This window comes from Pecten maximus, chromosome 2 (assembly GCF_902652985.1).
Source record: "Pecten maximus chromosome 2, xPecMax1.1, whole genome shotgun sequence".
Lineage (NCBI taxonomy): Eukaryota > Metazoa > Mollusca > Bivalvia > Pectinida > Pectinidae > Pecten > Pecten maximus.
Window position 1 is genome coordinate 5,911,389 of NC_047016.1, and position 14,931 is coordinate 5,926,319.

At 36.7% G+C, this 14,931-nt stretch overlaps 1 protein-coding gene across 1 annotated transcript; it reads right to left on the bottom strand.

The window, feature by feature from the left end:
- Positions 1 to 397: 397 nt before the first annotated feature.
- LOC117340673 (choline transporter-like protein 4) lies at positions 398 to 13,812 on the bottom strand. The gene is made up of 10 exons (XM_033902440.1): positions 13,708 to 13,812; positions 13,066 to 13,182; positions 12,382 to 12,442; positions 5,671 to 5,806; positions 4,586 to 4,782; positions 4,129 to 4,260; positions 3,705 to 3,804; positions 2,584 to 2,676; positions 765 to 867; positions 398 to 538 (listed from the first exon to the last, which is right to left on the bottom strand). The coding sequence occupies exons 1-10, from the start codon at positions 13,777 to 13,779 to the stop codon at positions 398 to 400; spliced, it is 1,152 nt and encodes a 383-aa protein (XP_033758331.1). The 5' UTR covers positions 13,780 to 13,812.
- Positions 13,813 to 14,931: the final 1,119 nt, after the last annotated feature.

Here is a 14,931-nt window from a genome sequence, read left to right on the forward strand (position 1 = left end):
TCCTTTCAACTTCCTGGGGTACTTCTTTATATTGTTGAATTGCTTTCTTCTTCAAATCTTCCATTGATATTTTAGTTGGCTACAATAGGAAACATCGGGCTGCTCAGTGTTGCCGCAGTACATAAGAAAGTGAAATATATTATCGTCAAACCGAATTGCAGAATATCGATGATGCCTTTGATCTGGAGGTTTGTGAGATCTACCTCTAAATATTACGGTTCATTTCGATTGCTTTCTCGGCAGACATGTTGGTAAAAAGAGACTGCAGCATGTGAAATTAATCTTTTTGAATCAGGAGCTGCCGTCCGTCCAATCTTTTGTGATATGGTGTTGTGTTCGAATTAGCCCTCAGTGTACATACGTTTTACTGGTCAGTTTTCTGATGACAGATCACTGGTCAGTTGTCTGATGGCAGACTGCAGTCACCGAGACGTTGCGCATCAAATCGATTACAGGCTTTGATCAACGAAAGTCTAATCACAAACATTGTAAACAGCTGAAGACATTTCCATAATTTAGACTTGGATATCCCTGTTGGCTGGAAACCACAGATTTAGAGTAAACAAACATAATGGGTATTTCTAAAGCCACTGGCTAAAATAGTAACAGTGACCTTGGACACAACCCAAAATCTCCGAAACTTTAAATTGTCCGAAATATTATGGTCCTAAATTAAATCTTAAAAAAAACGGACGGAGAGAAAACCTACACCCAGACTCCACCTTTCCGGTTTTACCGGTAAGGGACTATTAATTAGGACTTACATTAGGTGTACAGGTGACTCTCTGAAGGTAGTAGTTGACACCGTCAGTCGAAGTGTTGGTCGAGTTGTTGTAATACTGGGCATCACCCATGGAAGCTATATAACTGTGTTACCGTCAAGGCATAATGAAGAAAACGTAACCACTTACAGGAACTCTGTTGACGCCAAAACAATGAACCGAAACCCTTACAGGAACTCTGGTGACGCCAAAACAATGAACCGAAACCCTTACAGGAACTCTGGTGACACCAAAACAATAAACCGAAACACTTACAGGAACTCTGGTGATACCAAAACAATGAACCGGAACACTTACAGGAACTCTGGTGACACCAAAACAATGAACCGAAACACTTACAGGAACTCTGGTGACACCAAAACAATGAACCGAAACCCTTACAGGAACTCTGGTGACACTAAAACAATGAACCGAAACACTTACAGGAACTCTGGTGACACTAAAACAATGAACCGAAACCCTTACAGGAACTCTGGTGACACTAAAACAATGAACCGAAGCACTTACAGGAACTCTGGTGACACCAAAACAATGGACCGAAACACTTACAGGAACTCTGGTGACGCCAAAACAATGAACCGAAACACTAACAGGAACTCTGGTGACACCAAAACAAAGAACCGAAGCACTTACAGGAACTCTGGTGACACCAAAACAATGAACCGAAACACTTACAGGAACTCTGGTGACACCAAAACAATGAACCGAAACACTTGCAGGAACTCTGGTGACGCCAAAACAATGAACCGAAACACTTACAGGAACTCTGGTGACACTAAAACAATTAACCGAAACACTTACAGGAACTCTGGTGACACCAAAACAATGAACCGAAACACTTGCAGGAACTCTGGTGACGCCAAAACAATGAACCGAAACACGTACAGTAACTCTGGTGACACTAAAACAATTAACCGAAACACTTACAGGAACTCTGGTGACACCAAAACAATGAACCGAAACACTTACAGGAACTCTGATGACGACAAGACAATAAACCGAAACACGCCAGAAGAGAAACTGGGGCGATACTAAAACCAGTACAAAGAAAACAAGACCATTTATTACTAAGTAATAACCGTCTAATGCTTCGTCGACTCCCGCTATGCATTAAGATCAAATCAAAGTAATGCAGTTGGGTGGTTACAACGAATCCACCAGGTATTAACCCATCTTATTTTATATCTATCAAGTAAATAGAATACTTTTCAATGAGATCATGACATCGACCATAAAGCTGGCGCTGAAATCATGATATTCGGACTACAGGCGGGGGACGCGTATCACGAACAACAAAGGATACCGACGTAATACTGATACCGAAACTTAAACAAAAATATTGATCTGAATGGAGTGGTGACAATGGAATAACTAGGCTTTTCATCAAGCCTCTAACACCTCTGACTTCATATCGCATAAGGAAATCGAAACTTTTAAATGAGACCACGCTTTCGACTATTAGGAAAAGCTTTGATACACAGCAAATATCCGTTCACATCTTGAAAACATAAAGATGGTGATATACTTATTCGGCGGTATGCTTTCCTATGAATTGAGTTTGGTTTTTAGCCAGGGTCATTTAAGGACGTGCCAGGTTTTGGAGGTGAAGGAAAGCCGGAGTACCCGGAGAAAAACCTCCGGCCTACGGTCAGTACCTGGCAACTGCCCCACGTAGGTTTCGAACTCGCAACCCAGAGATGGAGGGCTAGTGATAAAGTGTCTGGACACCTTAACCACTCAGCCACCGCGGCCCCCTATAAATTGAGAGTTTCTGTAAATAGGAAATATTTTTTAAGGATACGCAACACTGACTCCAAAGTAACCAACCACGCAGACTTGAAGGAGGAATGGGAAGATTGGCCAAATCAGTGTGAAGATCATGTGGCCGATAGCTCTGAAACATAGATTTAAAATTCACAATATGACGTGCAAAATAGAACTACAGGTGATACATTCAATTGTCAAAATATGATGTGTTAAATATAATAACAGGTAACACATTAGTCAAAATATGATGTGTTAAATATAATTACAGGTGACACATTAGTCAAAATATGATGTGTTAAATATAATTTTTGAAGAAATATCGATATCAGATTAATCTTGCTCGTTATCTTTTATGTATCATATGAGATTTAAATTTAATTTTGAAACAGACCGGAAATAGGAAAGGGTCCATCAAGTAGCCGTCTTGGATTTAGACAGAGAATAAAAAGATTTCAGGCAGTGAAGGAGAAACGCAACACGGATCGCCTGATAATGGGCATGTCTGGTTATCAGATTGTTTTCTCTTAAAGTAAAATGAAATATTACGAAATTAGGCATAATGTTTTGGTCTACACCAACATTAGTGTTTATGATATTTTCGGTAGGGTAGACAAATCCTCACGATTAGTCGTTAGCCTTAGAATGGGTTGACTACTGTTGAGTTGTTCGCCGTGTGTATCTGTGGCTATATTCCATCGTATACACATGTGTGTACCCTCAGTGTACAGTGCACGTGAATATAGTAAGTACCTGGTCAGGTAGCCTGCGCAACAGCATATATAAATAACCTAGACTCGTTACCTATCATTGTATACCTGTAGTTCCTGTCCAGAACGAAATAACTATAGTTCCTTTCCGATACAAACAGCATGTACTTCAAGTTCCTTTCCAATACGAACGATTATATTTACCAAAGATGTTAAAGTATGAAGTGTTCCATTACACATACGTATATCTGAATAGCTCCATAGTAATAAGTTGGTATGTCAACGAATAGAGAAAAATTGTTTGATTCGACCCCCAATTCAGCTGTAGTTCGCGTTCGCCTACCTGGAAACCAGTAATGTCTATCATAAATATATCAATAATGCACAACAAATGGAATGACATATATAAATGTTTTGCATGGAAAGGAAAGTCAGTGATAAGGCTCACCTGCTGGCTTCTTTGATCAGTTCAATGGCTATGCAAATTCTCTTCACCAGGAAAATGAATATCAGGAGGAAAATGACCAGGAATGTTGCAGTAGAACAGGCTGAAACAGAGGTGATTGTGTACAATACATAATAGTGCCTAGACATTTATTTCCTATATTTCAAATTATAAAGTACAAATATGATAAACAGTGTTAAATGTCGCTTTCAAAATATGTAAGGGTTAGTGTAGTCATGTTAAATGCGTATTCTTTTCATCATTGTCAATACAAGTAATGAATTATTAAAAATGGTACGGTGAATGAGGTTTTTGTGGAACAAAACGTTAGAAGAAAATTGGTTTGATAATTGACGTAAAATATGTCATACATAAACATTTGTATATGCATCGTGTAAATAAAACTGGGAATGTATTTTGATCTTACCAAAAGCCAGCCAAGTCTCCTTGAGCTGGAGGTAGTAACTGAAGTTGAGGGCGAAAGCTTCAGACACTCCGTAGGTAGCGGTACTGTTCTGATTCTTCAGTTCATAGTACTGCGAATAGCTGTAGTAACATGCTGCAAAACGACAGAGTATCTTCTCATAAAAGCTAGAAATATACAGGATACCGAGTAGAATTTGACGTAAAATGATGACGCGTTCACCTGACACTTCCCGTCCATTACAACTAACTGGGGGAATATTATTTAGAAATGACATCCTATAATATCATTTTATATGTATCATATTTCCACTTTTCAATATGATATAATGATTTAACTACATAATCCGTATCTTTTTTCGTGTTTCGATAAAAACAAATTAACCCCCCAAAACGTCAATATCCTCCCAGCGTCTATACAGCCTACTGTTAGTAAGGAGTCGTTATGGCGTAAGGCTTACCGAATCCGAGAAGTCCGAACACTAGAACTACGCTGATCCAGACCATAACGCCTGCAATCCAACGCAGCAGAATGATCCAAATGAAGCACGCTACCATGGCGATACCCGCAAACACCAGCAGGAGCCACCAAGACGCCACAATGTCCTTGAAGACCATCTCTATATACTGCGTGGCAGTGTAAAATTTAGCCAGGTAACTAAGAAATCAGAACAAAATGAACAATATTACTTCATGTAACAGTGAAATGCATTCTGTAATATGAAACATCGTTTTCCACGCTCATGCGAGTGTGACGTCGCGTATTTCAGTCAATCACATGTGTCAGACATGTTCCGTCAAGTTGCGCTGGAGTGCAATATGATATTCTATCACAAATACGGTATTTATGACGTTTTGGTGAACATGATTGAATACGATATGATCCAGTTTAAATAGCATGAGATCATAACTTTAGCATACTGTGTTCTGGTTTGGATACCTAAATGTTATAACACAGTTATGGTTCTATTAATATCATGATTAATGGAGCTCAGATGACCAATATGGACATCGGTCGATATGAACAAAGTGCCATAATTGTAAAATACCCTTCATTTTTGCCGACAAACCATTTTTTGTTTCTTTTTTTTAAGGTAACATTTCATGCATTAATCTTGACCTGCAGATGTAAAAACAGACCACGAAGCATCACTAGACCAATAGGTCCGTCCTTATTGTGTAACCGAACAACGCTGGTGCAATCGGTCAAACCGCTCGATAGAGGATAAACGCTCGAAGTTAAAGGGTTTTATAATCAGCTCTGTTGAATCGTTTTTACATTTGTATGTACATGTATTCAAATACTGTTCAACGCTATCTTCACCGAATATATTAGGTGAGACAATACCTGGCGGAGCCATGTAAGCATTCCAGAAACTAGCTACCTAACAAGGTATCAGATTGATAAAAATTACTTCTTCCTGGGCCTTTTTCATTGCGTGTGACTAAAAAATTGTATTTTGTAACTAAATGTTTATGAAATTAATTACAATTGATATATTATAGATTCAAAAATTAATTATCAAATGAACTAAATATCACTTACTAGCTGGCATCTGTCATTTCATTGGCTGTGACAGATCCACCACTTGACGTCGTCAGGTTGTAGGACCCGGAGGTTTGTAGGTTAGAGGCATAATTTGTGATTTCCAGAAAGAACGAGGGCACACAACGACCAACAACTACAATGAAAATACTTACGACGTCATAAAAATAGCATTTATCACCACTTCAGTGATAATCAACACCGCCTGCTGCTTTCACATATAAAATGTACTAATTTTCTTGTTCATAACATCTTTTTTTTTCAACGCTTCCTCCGTAGGTTCATCTAAACATATTTTTCAGCCAACATTTGTATCGGTGTTAACAAGAACCCTATTTATAGTTGATATCGAGTGCTTACAGAAACTCATTAAAGACTCATTGGTTTGTAGCCCCTGTTACCAGATTTTTACTTTGCGATAATACTGTGCGATATTAAACTGTACGATATTACTTTGTGACATTACTGTGTGATATTATACTGTGTGACATTACTGTGTGATATTACTGTGTGATATTATACTGTGTGACATTACTGTGCGACATTACTGTGTGACATTACTGTGTGATATTATACTGTGTGATATTATACTGTGACATTACTGTGTGATATTATACTGTGTGATATTATACTGTGTGACATTATTGTGTGATATTATACTGTGTGATATTATACTGTGTGATATTACTGTGTGATATTATACTGTGCGACATTAAACTGTACGATATTACTGTGTGACATTACTGTGTGATATTATACTGTGTGATATTATACTGTGTGACATTACTGTGCGACATTACTGTGTGATATTATACTGTGTGATATTATACTGTGTGACATTATTGTGTGATATTATACTGTGTGATATTATACTGTGTGATATTATACTGTGTGACATTACTGTGCGACATTACTGTGTGATATTACTGTGTGATATTATACTGTGTGATATTATACTGTGTGACATTACTGGGTGATATTATACTGTGTGATATTATACTGTGTGACATTATTGTGTGATATTATACTGTGTGATATTATACTGTGTGACATTATACTGTGTGACATTACTGTGCGACATTACTGTGTGATATTACTGTGTGACATTACTGTGTGATATTATACTGTGTGATATTATACTGTGTGACATTACTGTGCGACATTACTGTGTGATATTATACTGTGTGATATTATACTGTGTGACATTATTGTGTGATATTATACTGTGTGATATTATACTGTGTGATATTATACTGTGTGACATTACTGTGCGACATTACTGTGTGATATTACTGTGTGATATTATACTGTGTGATATTATACTGTGTGACATTACTGGGTGATATTATACTGTGTGATATTATACTGTGTGACATTATTGTGTGATATTATACTGTGTGATATTATACTGTGTGACATTATACTGTGTGACATTACTGTGCGACATTACTGTGTGATATTACTGTGTGACATTACTGTGTGATATTATACTGTGTGACATTATACAGTTATCAAATGGGTATGAGGGCGATAGTAATTTTGTCAGCCCCGAAGCAACAACTGTTGCACGAGGGCTTTAGCCCGAGGGCAACCGTTGTTGATGAGGCACACAACGACCAACAACTACAATGAAAATACTTACGACGTCATAAAAATAGCATTTATCACCACTTCAGTGATAATCAACACCGCCTGCTGCTTTCACATATAAAATGTACTAATTTTCTTGTTCATAACATCTTTTTTTTTCAACGCTTCCTCCGTAGGTTCATCTAAACATATTTTTCAGCCAACATTTGTATCGGTGTTAACAAGAACCCTATTTATAGTTGATATCGAGTGCTTACAGAAACTCATTAAAGACTCATTGGTTTGTAGCCCCTGTTACCAGATTTTTACTTTGCGATAATACTGTGCGATATTAAACTGTACGATATTACTTTGTGACATTACTGTGTGATATTATACTGTGTGACATTACTGTGTGATATTACTGTGTGATATTATACTGTGTGACATTACTGTGCGACATTACTGTGTGACATTACTGTGTGATATTATACTGTGTGATATTATACTGTGACATTACTGTGTGATATTATACTGTGTGATATTATACTGTGTGACATTATTGTGTGATATTATACTGTGTGATATTATACTGTGTGATATTACTGTGTGATATTATACTGTGCGACATTAAACTGTACGATATTACTGTGTGACATTACTGTGTGATATTATACTGTGTGATATTATACTGTGTGACATTACTGTGCGACATTACTGTGTGATATTATACTGTGTGATATTATACTGTGTGACATTATTGTGTGATATTATACTGTGTGATATTATACTGTGTGATATTATACTGTGTGACATTACTGTGCGACATTACTGTGTGATATTACTGTGTGATATTATACTGTGTGATATTATACTGTGTGACATTACTGGGTGATATTATACTGTGTGATATTATACTGTGTGACATTATTGTGTGATATTATACTGTGTGATATTATACTGTGTGACATTATACTGTGTGACATTACTGTGCGACATTACTGTGTGATATTACTGTGTGACATTACTGTGTGATATTATACTGTGTGATATTATACTGTGTGACATTACTGTGCGACATTACTGTGTGATATTATACTGTGTGATATTATACTGTGTGACATTATTGTGTGATATTATACTGTGTGATATTATACTGTGTGATATTATACTGTGTGACATTACTGTGCGACATTACTGTGTGATATTACTGTGTGATATTATACTGTGTGATATTATACTGTGTGACATTACTGGGTGATATTATACTGTGTGATATTATACTGTGTGACATTATTGTGTGATATTATACTGTGTGATATTATACTGTGTGACATTATACTGTGTGACATTACTGTGCGACATTACTGTGTGATATTACTGTGTGACATTACTGTGTGATATTATACTGTGTGACATTATACAGTTATCAAATGGGTATGAGGGCGATAGTAATTTTGTCAGCCCCGAAGCAACAACTGTTGCACGAGGGCTTTAGCCCGAGGGCAACCGTTGTTGATGAGGCACACAACGACCAACAACTACAATGAAAATACTTACGACGTCATAAAAATAGCATTTATCACCACTTCAGTGATAATCAACACCGCCTGCTGCTTTCACATATAAAATGTACTAATTTTCTTGTTCATAACATCTTTTTTTTTCAACGCTTCCTCCGTAGGTTCATCTAAACATATTTTTCAGCCAACATTTGTATCGGTGTTAACAAGAACCCTATTTATAGTTGATATCGAGTGCTTACAGAAACTCATTAAAGACTCATTGGTTTGTAGCCCCTGTTACCAGATTTTTACTTTGCGATAATACTGTGCGATATTAAACTGTACGATATTACTGTGTGACATTACTGTGTGATATTATACTGTGTGACATTACTGTGTGATATTACTGTGTGATATTATACTGTGTGACATTACTGTGCGACATTACTGTGTGACATTACTGTGTGATATTATACTGTGTGATATTATACTGTGACATTACTGTGTGATATTATACTGTGTGATATTATACTGTGTGGCATTATTGTGTGATATTATACTGTGTGATATTATACTGTGTGATATTACTGTGTGATATTATACTGTGCGACATTAAACTGTACGATATTACTGTGTGACATTACTGTGTGATATTATACTGTGTGATATTATACTGTGTGACATTACTGTGCGACATTACTGTGTGATATTATACTGTTTGATATTATACTGTGTGACATTATTGTGTGATATTATACTGTGTGATATTATACTGTGTGACATTACTGTGCGACATTACTGTGTGATATTACTGTGTGATATTATACTGTGTGATATTATACTGTGTGACATTACTGGGTGATATTATACTGTGTGATATTATACTGTGTGACATTATTGTGTGATATTATACTGTGTGATATTATACTGTGTGATATTATACTGTGTGACATTATACTGTGTGACATTACTGTGCGACATTACTGTGTGATATTACTGTGTGACATTACTGTGTGATATTATACTGTGTGACATTATACAGTTATCAAATGGGTATGAGGGCGATAGTAATTTTGTCAGCCCCGAAGCAACAACTGTTGCACGAGGGCTTTAGCCCGAGGGCAACCGTTGTTGATGAGGGGCTGACAAAATTACTATTGCCCGAATTACCCCATTTGATAACTGTTTTATTATACCTTTACGTTTTTTTCTCTATTTATATGTTTGTGCTGGTACATAGTCCTCCATTAACTTGACAGACGTTTGTATGACCTTTTTAGTGTTTTGGCTATCTCTGTCCGCTAATAATGACACGATCTCTACGTCTGTGGCGTTTTGAAAACGCGTGTGTTGATCCATGTTTGACAGTTTCGTAAGAGAAAGCAAAATGTTAGGCTACCGTCTGCAACAACAAACGATCTGTGTCAATTAAGCGCTTGCATGTCGTTGTGTCTCTCAAACGTTCTGACGACGTTACAGCAGGGGTGTGACAGTTCGCCGTGTGACAGTTTTTTCGAACTGTCACACGGTGTGATAGTCCTGGAAACACATGCGCAATCCTCTCGAGGCTGATAGTCAAATTATCACATTACTTTTATATAGAGAAAAAAAACGTAAAGGTATAATAATACTGTGTGACATTATTGTGTGACATTACTGGGTGATATTACTGTGTGATATTACTGTCTGATATAACTGTGTGATATTACTGTGTGACATTACTGTTGGACATTACTGTGTGGCATTACTGTGTGATATTACTGTGTTACATTACCGTGTGACATTATTGTGTGACATTACTGGGTGATATTACTGTGTGATATTACTGTCTGATATAACTGTGTGATATTACTGTGTGACATTACTGTGCGATATAATTGTGCGATATTACTGTGTGACATTACTGTGTGCTATTATTGTGCGATATTATACTGTGTGACATTACTGTGTGATATTAATGTGTGACATGACTGTGCGACATTACACAGGAATTATATAGGACTTTTAAGTATGAGTGTTTAGTGATATGAATTATATTTGTCGAATGATGAAAAAACCAGCGTCCTACAGATGTATCGTCCTTCTAAGAAAACTGTATCCAGACATACGTTAAATCAGAATCCTTTTAAAATATTTGAATACAGAAGGCTGGAATTCACTAACCATATAATTAATTCAGTAGATAAAAAATCTGCAATTAATACGTTTTTGGTAGTAAACATTATATCCTGAATAAATGCCAGATTGACATGAACATTTTTTTTTTTTTGTGTGTTTCACGTCCTTTATCATATATTTTGAAACTTTAACATGTAATATATAGTTTCATGAAGTGGGATAAATTTCAAACGCTGGCGGGTTTAGGTTAATAACTGTTTACAGATGTCTACTAAGAGTCATCTTAATAGCAAAACAAGTAAAATCAGTGATATTTTACAAGCCTATAAATAACTAATATATTGCAATTTAATACAAGTAACTTCATCAATTGTTAGTATGCATTTTGGCTAGCCATGGGTCTTGCTGCTGACTTGTAATTTGTTAAACTGTTTGTTAATTTCGGCAAAATATGCGACAAATGCATGTCTTAGGGGAACATTGTCAGTATATTTGCATCATATTGCACAAAATGTCATGCCGTTTTGCTCACAGTTGTATGTAGCACACAATAGGAGTATTGGTTTGACCGGATTTGTATGTATAAACACTTATTTTATTTTGATCTTGATATGCAAATGGCGGTTGTGAATAACATCACACAATTCTGGCAGATAAGGAGGCATTTCAAACATCGGAAATATTCTTATTAGACACCATTTAGAGCTCTGAACACAAGAAGAAGACTGTTCATAGGAAAGATTTTCAACCGCTGAGTTTGGAATGAAAGGAGCAAATTTCTGAAAAAAGGGCCAAAACTACACAGTTTTACGTTTTGGCTGGAAAACACCCTTCTCACTATGATCACATGTCCTAATAGTCAGAGATAGAACATTCTTGTTGATTGAAATGGCTGCTCTGAATAATTTTACATACATATAACATACTTGTGTAATATCATTCACAGCCGCCATTTCCAAGGTCAAAAGAAAATAAGTGTTCATACGTGCATAAAGTCAAATTCTGTCAAACAATTGCTCGTAGTCTATGCAATAAACACTTGTGAGCATAACGGCATGATTTTTTTTCAGATTTGATTATTTGTGTGACTGATCCACAGCTCCATTTTACCACAAAGTAATTATACAGAAGAAACAGTTGGATCACGCACCCGCGGCGAATTATTTGTGATATTGAGAAACTACATTTCTAGACAAACAGGTTAGTATATTATATGACTATTTTTTGCATTTGTGGGTATTTGGTCGCTTTTGATTTAACATCATTCTCCTATATAGATGGCCTTTAACTGGTACATTATATGGACGGTACTTCTAGGTTGATTAATAAGTCCAGCACATCCATATTATCAGATAATACGGTTAACGGGCATGTTATAAATTAAGTTAAAACTTGGGCATATTACAACTGTCTCTCTTGAAGCGGCTAACTACGTTGAGGAGAACAGACTTGCTTCTACTTTTACTGTTCAAAGGGCAATAACTCAGTTAGGAAAAAAACATTTTATTTGATTGCTTACTTGGAGTATTCTTTACATAGTAGGCTGCGCAGTCGTCATTTGACACAAGGGTACTGATTTGCTGAAAAGAAAAAAAAACTTAATGACTTTATGGAATATTATTAATTTTCATCATCATCATCATCATCATCATCATCGTCGTCGTCATCGTTATCATCATCATATCATCATCATTACGCAAGATTTTGAATAATTCCGTATCAGATATCAGTGTTAGACTTAACATTTTACAGTTTCAGCTATAAAAGAAGAAAGGCTGGTAGGTCAGATTATCGACAAGAGGAAAGTGCCGGGAGATTTTACCTCAGTTGACTCTTGGAGCATCACACATGTCGATCAATAACATTAATAAAAAAAAAACAACGCAGTCCCAAACAATTGATATTTGGAAAGTAACCGAAAAACAAAAATATAAAAAACAAGATATTTTCAACATTTATGATGGTAGGTGTACAACGCAATTCCATTCGAAAATTATCCCAAAAATATGCACTGCACATCATGGACCATTATCAGGTTCCATTTTGATATCGGTTGTCCAAAAGTCTACACTTTTGATACACGAATCAAAGATTTATAAATTAATTAACCATATTGTAATTAAGTGTTCTTGTGGTCAATGAACAACGCTTGATAGGAGTATGTATTGTCTCAATGTCATTTACTACTGACGTCATCACTTACTGTGTACGAGACTGATGTTGTATCTATGGAGTCCTTACAGAGAAGTCCGGATGTACTGGTGGTTGCTATGGCCTCCAGATAAACCCAGTAGTCCGTGGTACATGATGACACACATACCTGTAACAGTCAAATATTTAAAACAATTCCTAATACTAAAACGATGTCCTCTTTTTATACAAATCTACACATAAACAAAAGTAAATTTAACTTGTATCACCTTTTATACATATCTACACATAAACAGGAGGTAAGTTTACCTGTGGCGTTGGACATAAACAGGAGTAAAGTTTACCTGTGGCGTTGGACATAAACAGGAGGTAAGTTTACCTGTGGCGTTGGACATAAACAGGAGGTAAGTTTACCTGTGGCGTTGGACATAAACAGGAGTAAAGTTTACCTGTGGCGTTGTACATAAACAGGAGGTAAGTTTACCTGTGGCGTTGGACATAAACAGGAGGTAAGTTTACCTGTGGCGTTGGACATAAACAGGAGGTAAGTTTACCTGTGGCGTTGGACATAAACAGGAGGTAAGTTTACCTGTGGCGTTGGACATAAACAGGAGGTAAGTTTACCTGTGGCGTTGGACATAAACAGGAGTAAAGTTTACCTGTGGCGTTGGACATAAACAGGAGGTAAGTTTACCTGTGGCGTTGGACAGCCTGCAACAATAGCGTTTGCTCCCATCTTAGCACATTGTAGGACATCAAAATACATCAGGTATGGTTTACCCCTGACGAGAGAAAAAGATCACTCAGATTAGACTGTCCATTTTATGGAATGGTCGGTCTGTAATAGACACTATGATTTGGTTCCAAGTACATACAATGTAAAGATGTGAACGTTTAATGATATAACATCGCTTATTTATTATTCAGTCGAAATGTCATACAAAAATATTTCGATAAAACAACATTTCTCTGTCAGTGACTTTATAAATATATATAGTGTGTGTATTGCATATTTATCACTGTCTTTGTGGACACGGTGTCCACAGCGCAAAATTTGTGTCCACAAGTACGGGTGTCGTAGTTTTTTTAATTATGGTTTTACCTCAAAATTTAATGAATGTATACACAACTGTAATGAATTTGTCCTTAATTCGAAAGTACAACACTTGTTTTCGTTACTATAAACAGAAGTGTCCATAAGGTTGGTTTACAGTTGGTGGTTCACAACTACAGTAACCCGAGTATGTGTGTGTGTGTGTGTGTGTGTGTGTGCGTGTATGCGTGCGTGCGTGCGTGCGTGTGTGTGTGTGTGTGTGTGCTCTCAGAATTACTGAGTTGTGGACACATAATCGGTGTATAGACCAACGTTGTGGACACATTTTACATCGTGGACACCATAATTTGGTGTCCACAGTGTACACACATCTAGTGGTCTACTTTAACCCTACTTAATGTATTTAAGGAAAAACTGTATAACAGCGTTGTGAACCACCCTGATACACACCGTGTGTATAGGGCTGGGAAAATTGGATGAGTAGACTGTGTGAAGTCACCTCACATACACACCTAGCGAATTACGTTATCTACATGTATATGGGTCACCTGCAGCTGATCCTGCTGCAGTGGCTAGCGCAGGTCAGTTTCTTACTGTCTATGAGAGGCACCAACGGGGTATATAACGTGATCACATTAGTAAATCTATATAAGAAACACTATTCTATCCTACTGAGCACCCCGTAGTTTTCCCGCAAAAATGTCAAGAAAACCAAGGCACCAGTAAACCTAGTTTAGTTGCCGATACTACACCTGGACATTGGTGAGTTGATGTTATTAGGGATTTCCATTTCGGATGGAAATCCCTATTGTTATTGTTATGTTTTTTCTTCTTATTATTACTATTATTATTATTACAAGCTAA

Bases quoted from the DNA above. Each gene is read 5' to 3' on its own strand.
- LOC117340673 (XM_033902440.1), bottom strand. From the start codon at position 13,779: ATGTATTTTGATGTCCTACAATGTGCTAAGATGGGAGCAAACGCTATT. The intron at 2,677-3,704 runs GTGAGCCTTATC...TCTATGTTTCAG, and splicing joins CTGATCAAAGAAGCCAGCAG to AGCTATCGGCCACATGATCT. The intron at 539-764 runs GTAAGTCCTAAT...TGTGGTTTCCAG, and splicing joins GAGTCACCTGTACACCTAAT to CCAACAGGGATATCCAAGTC.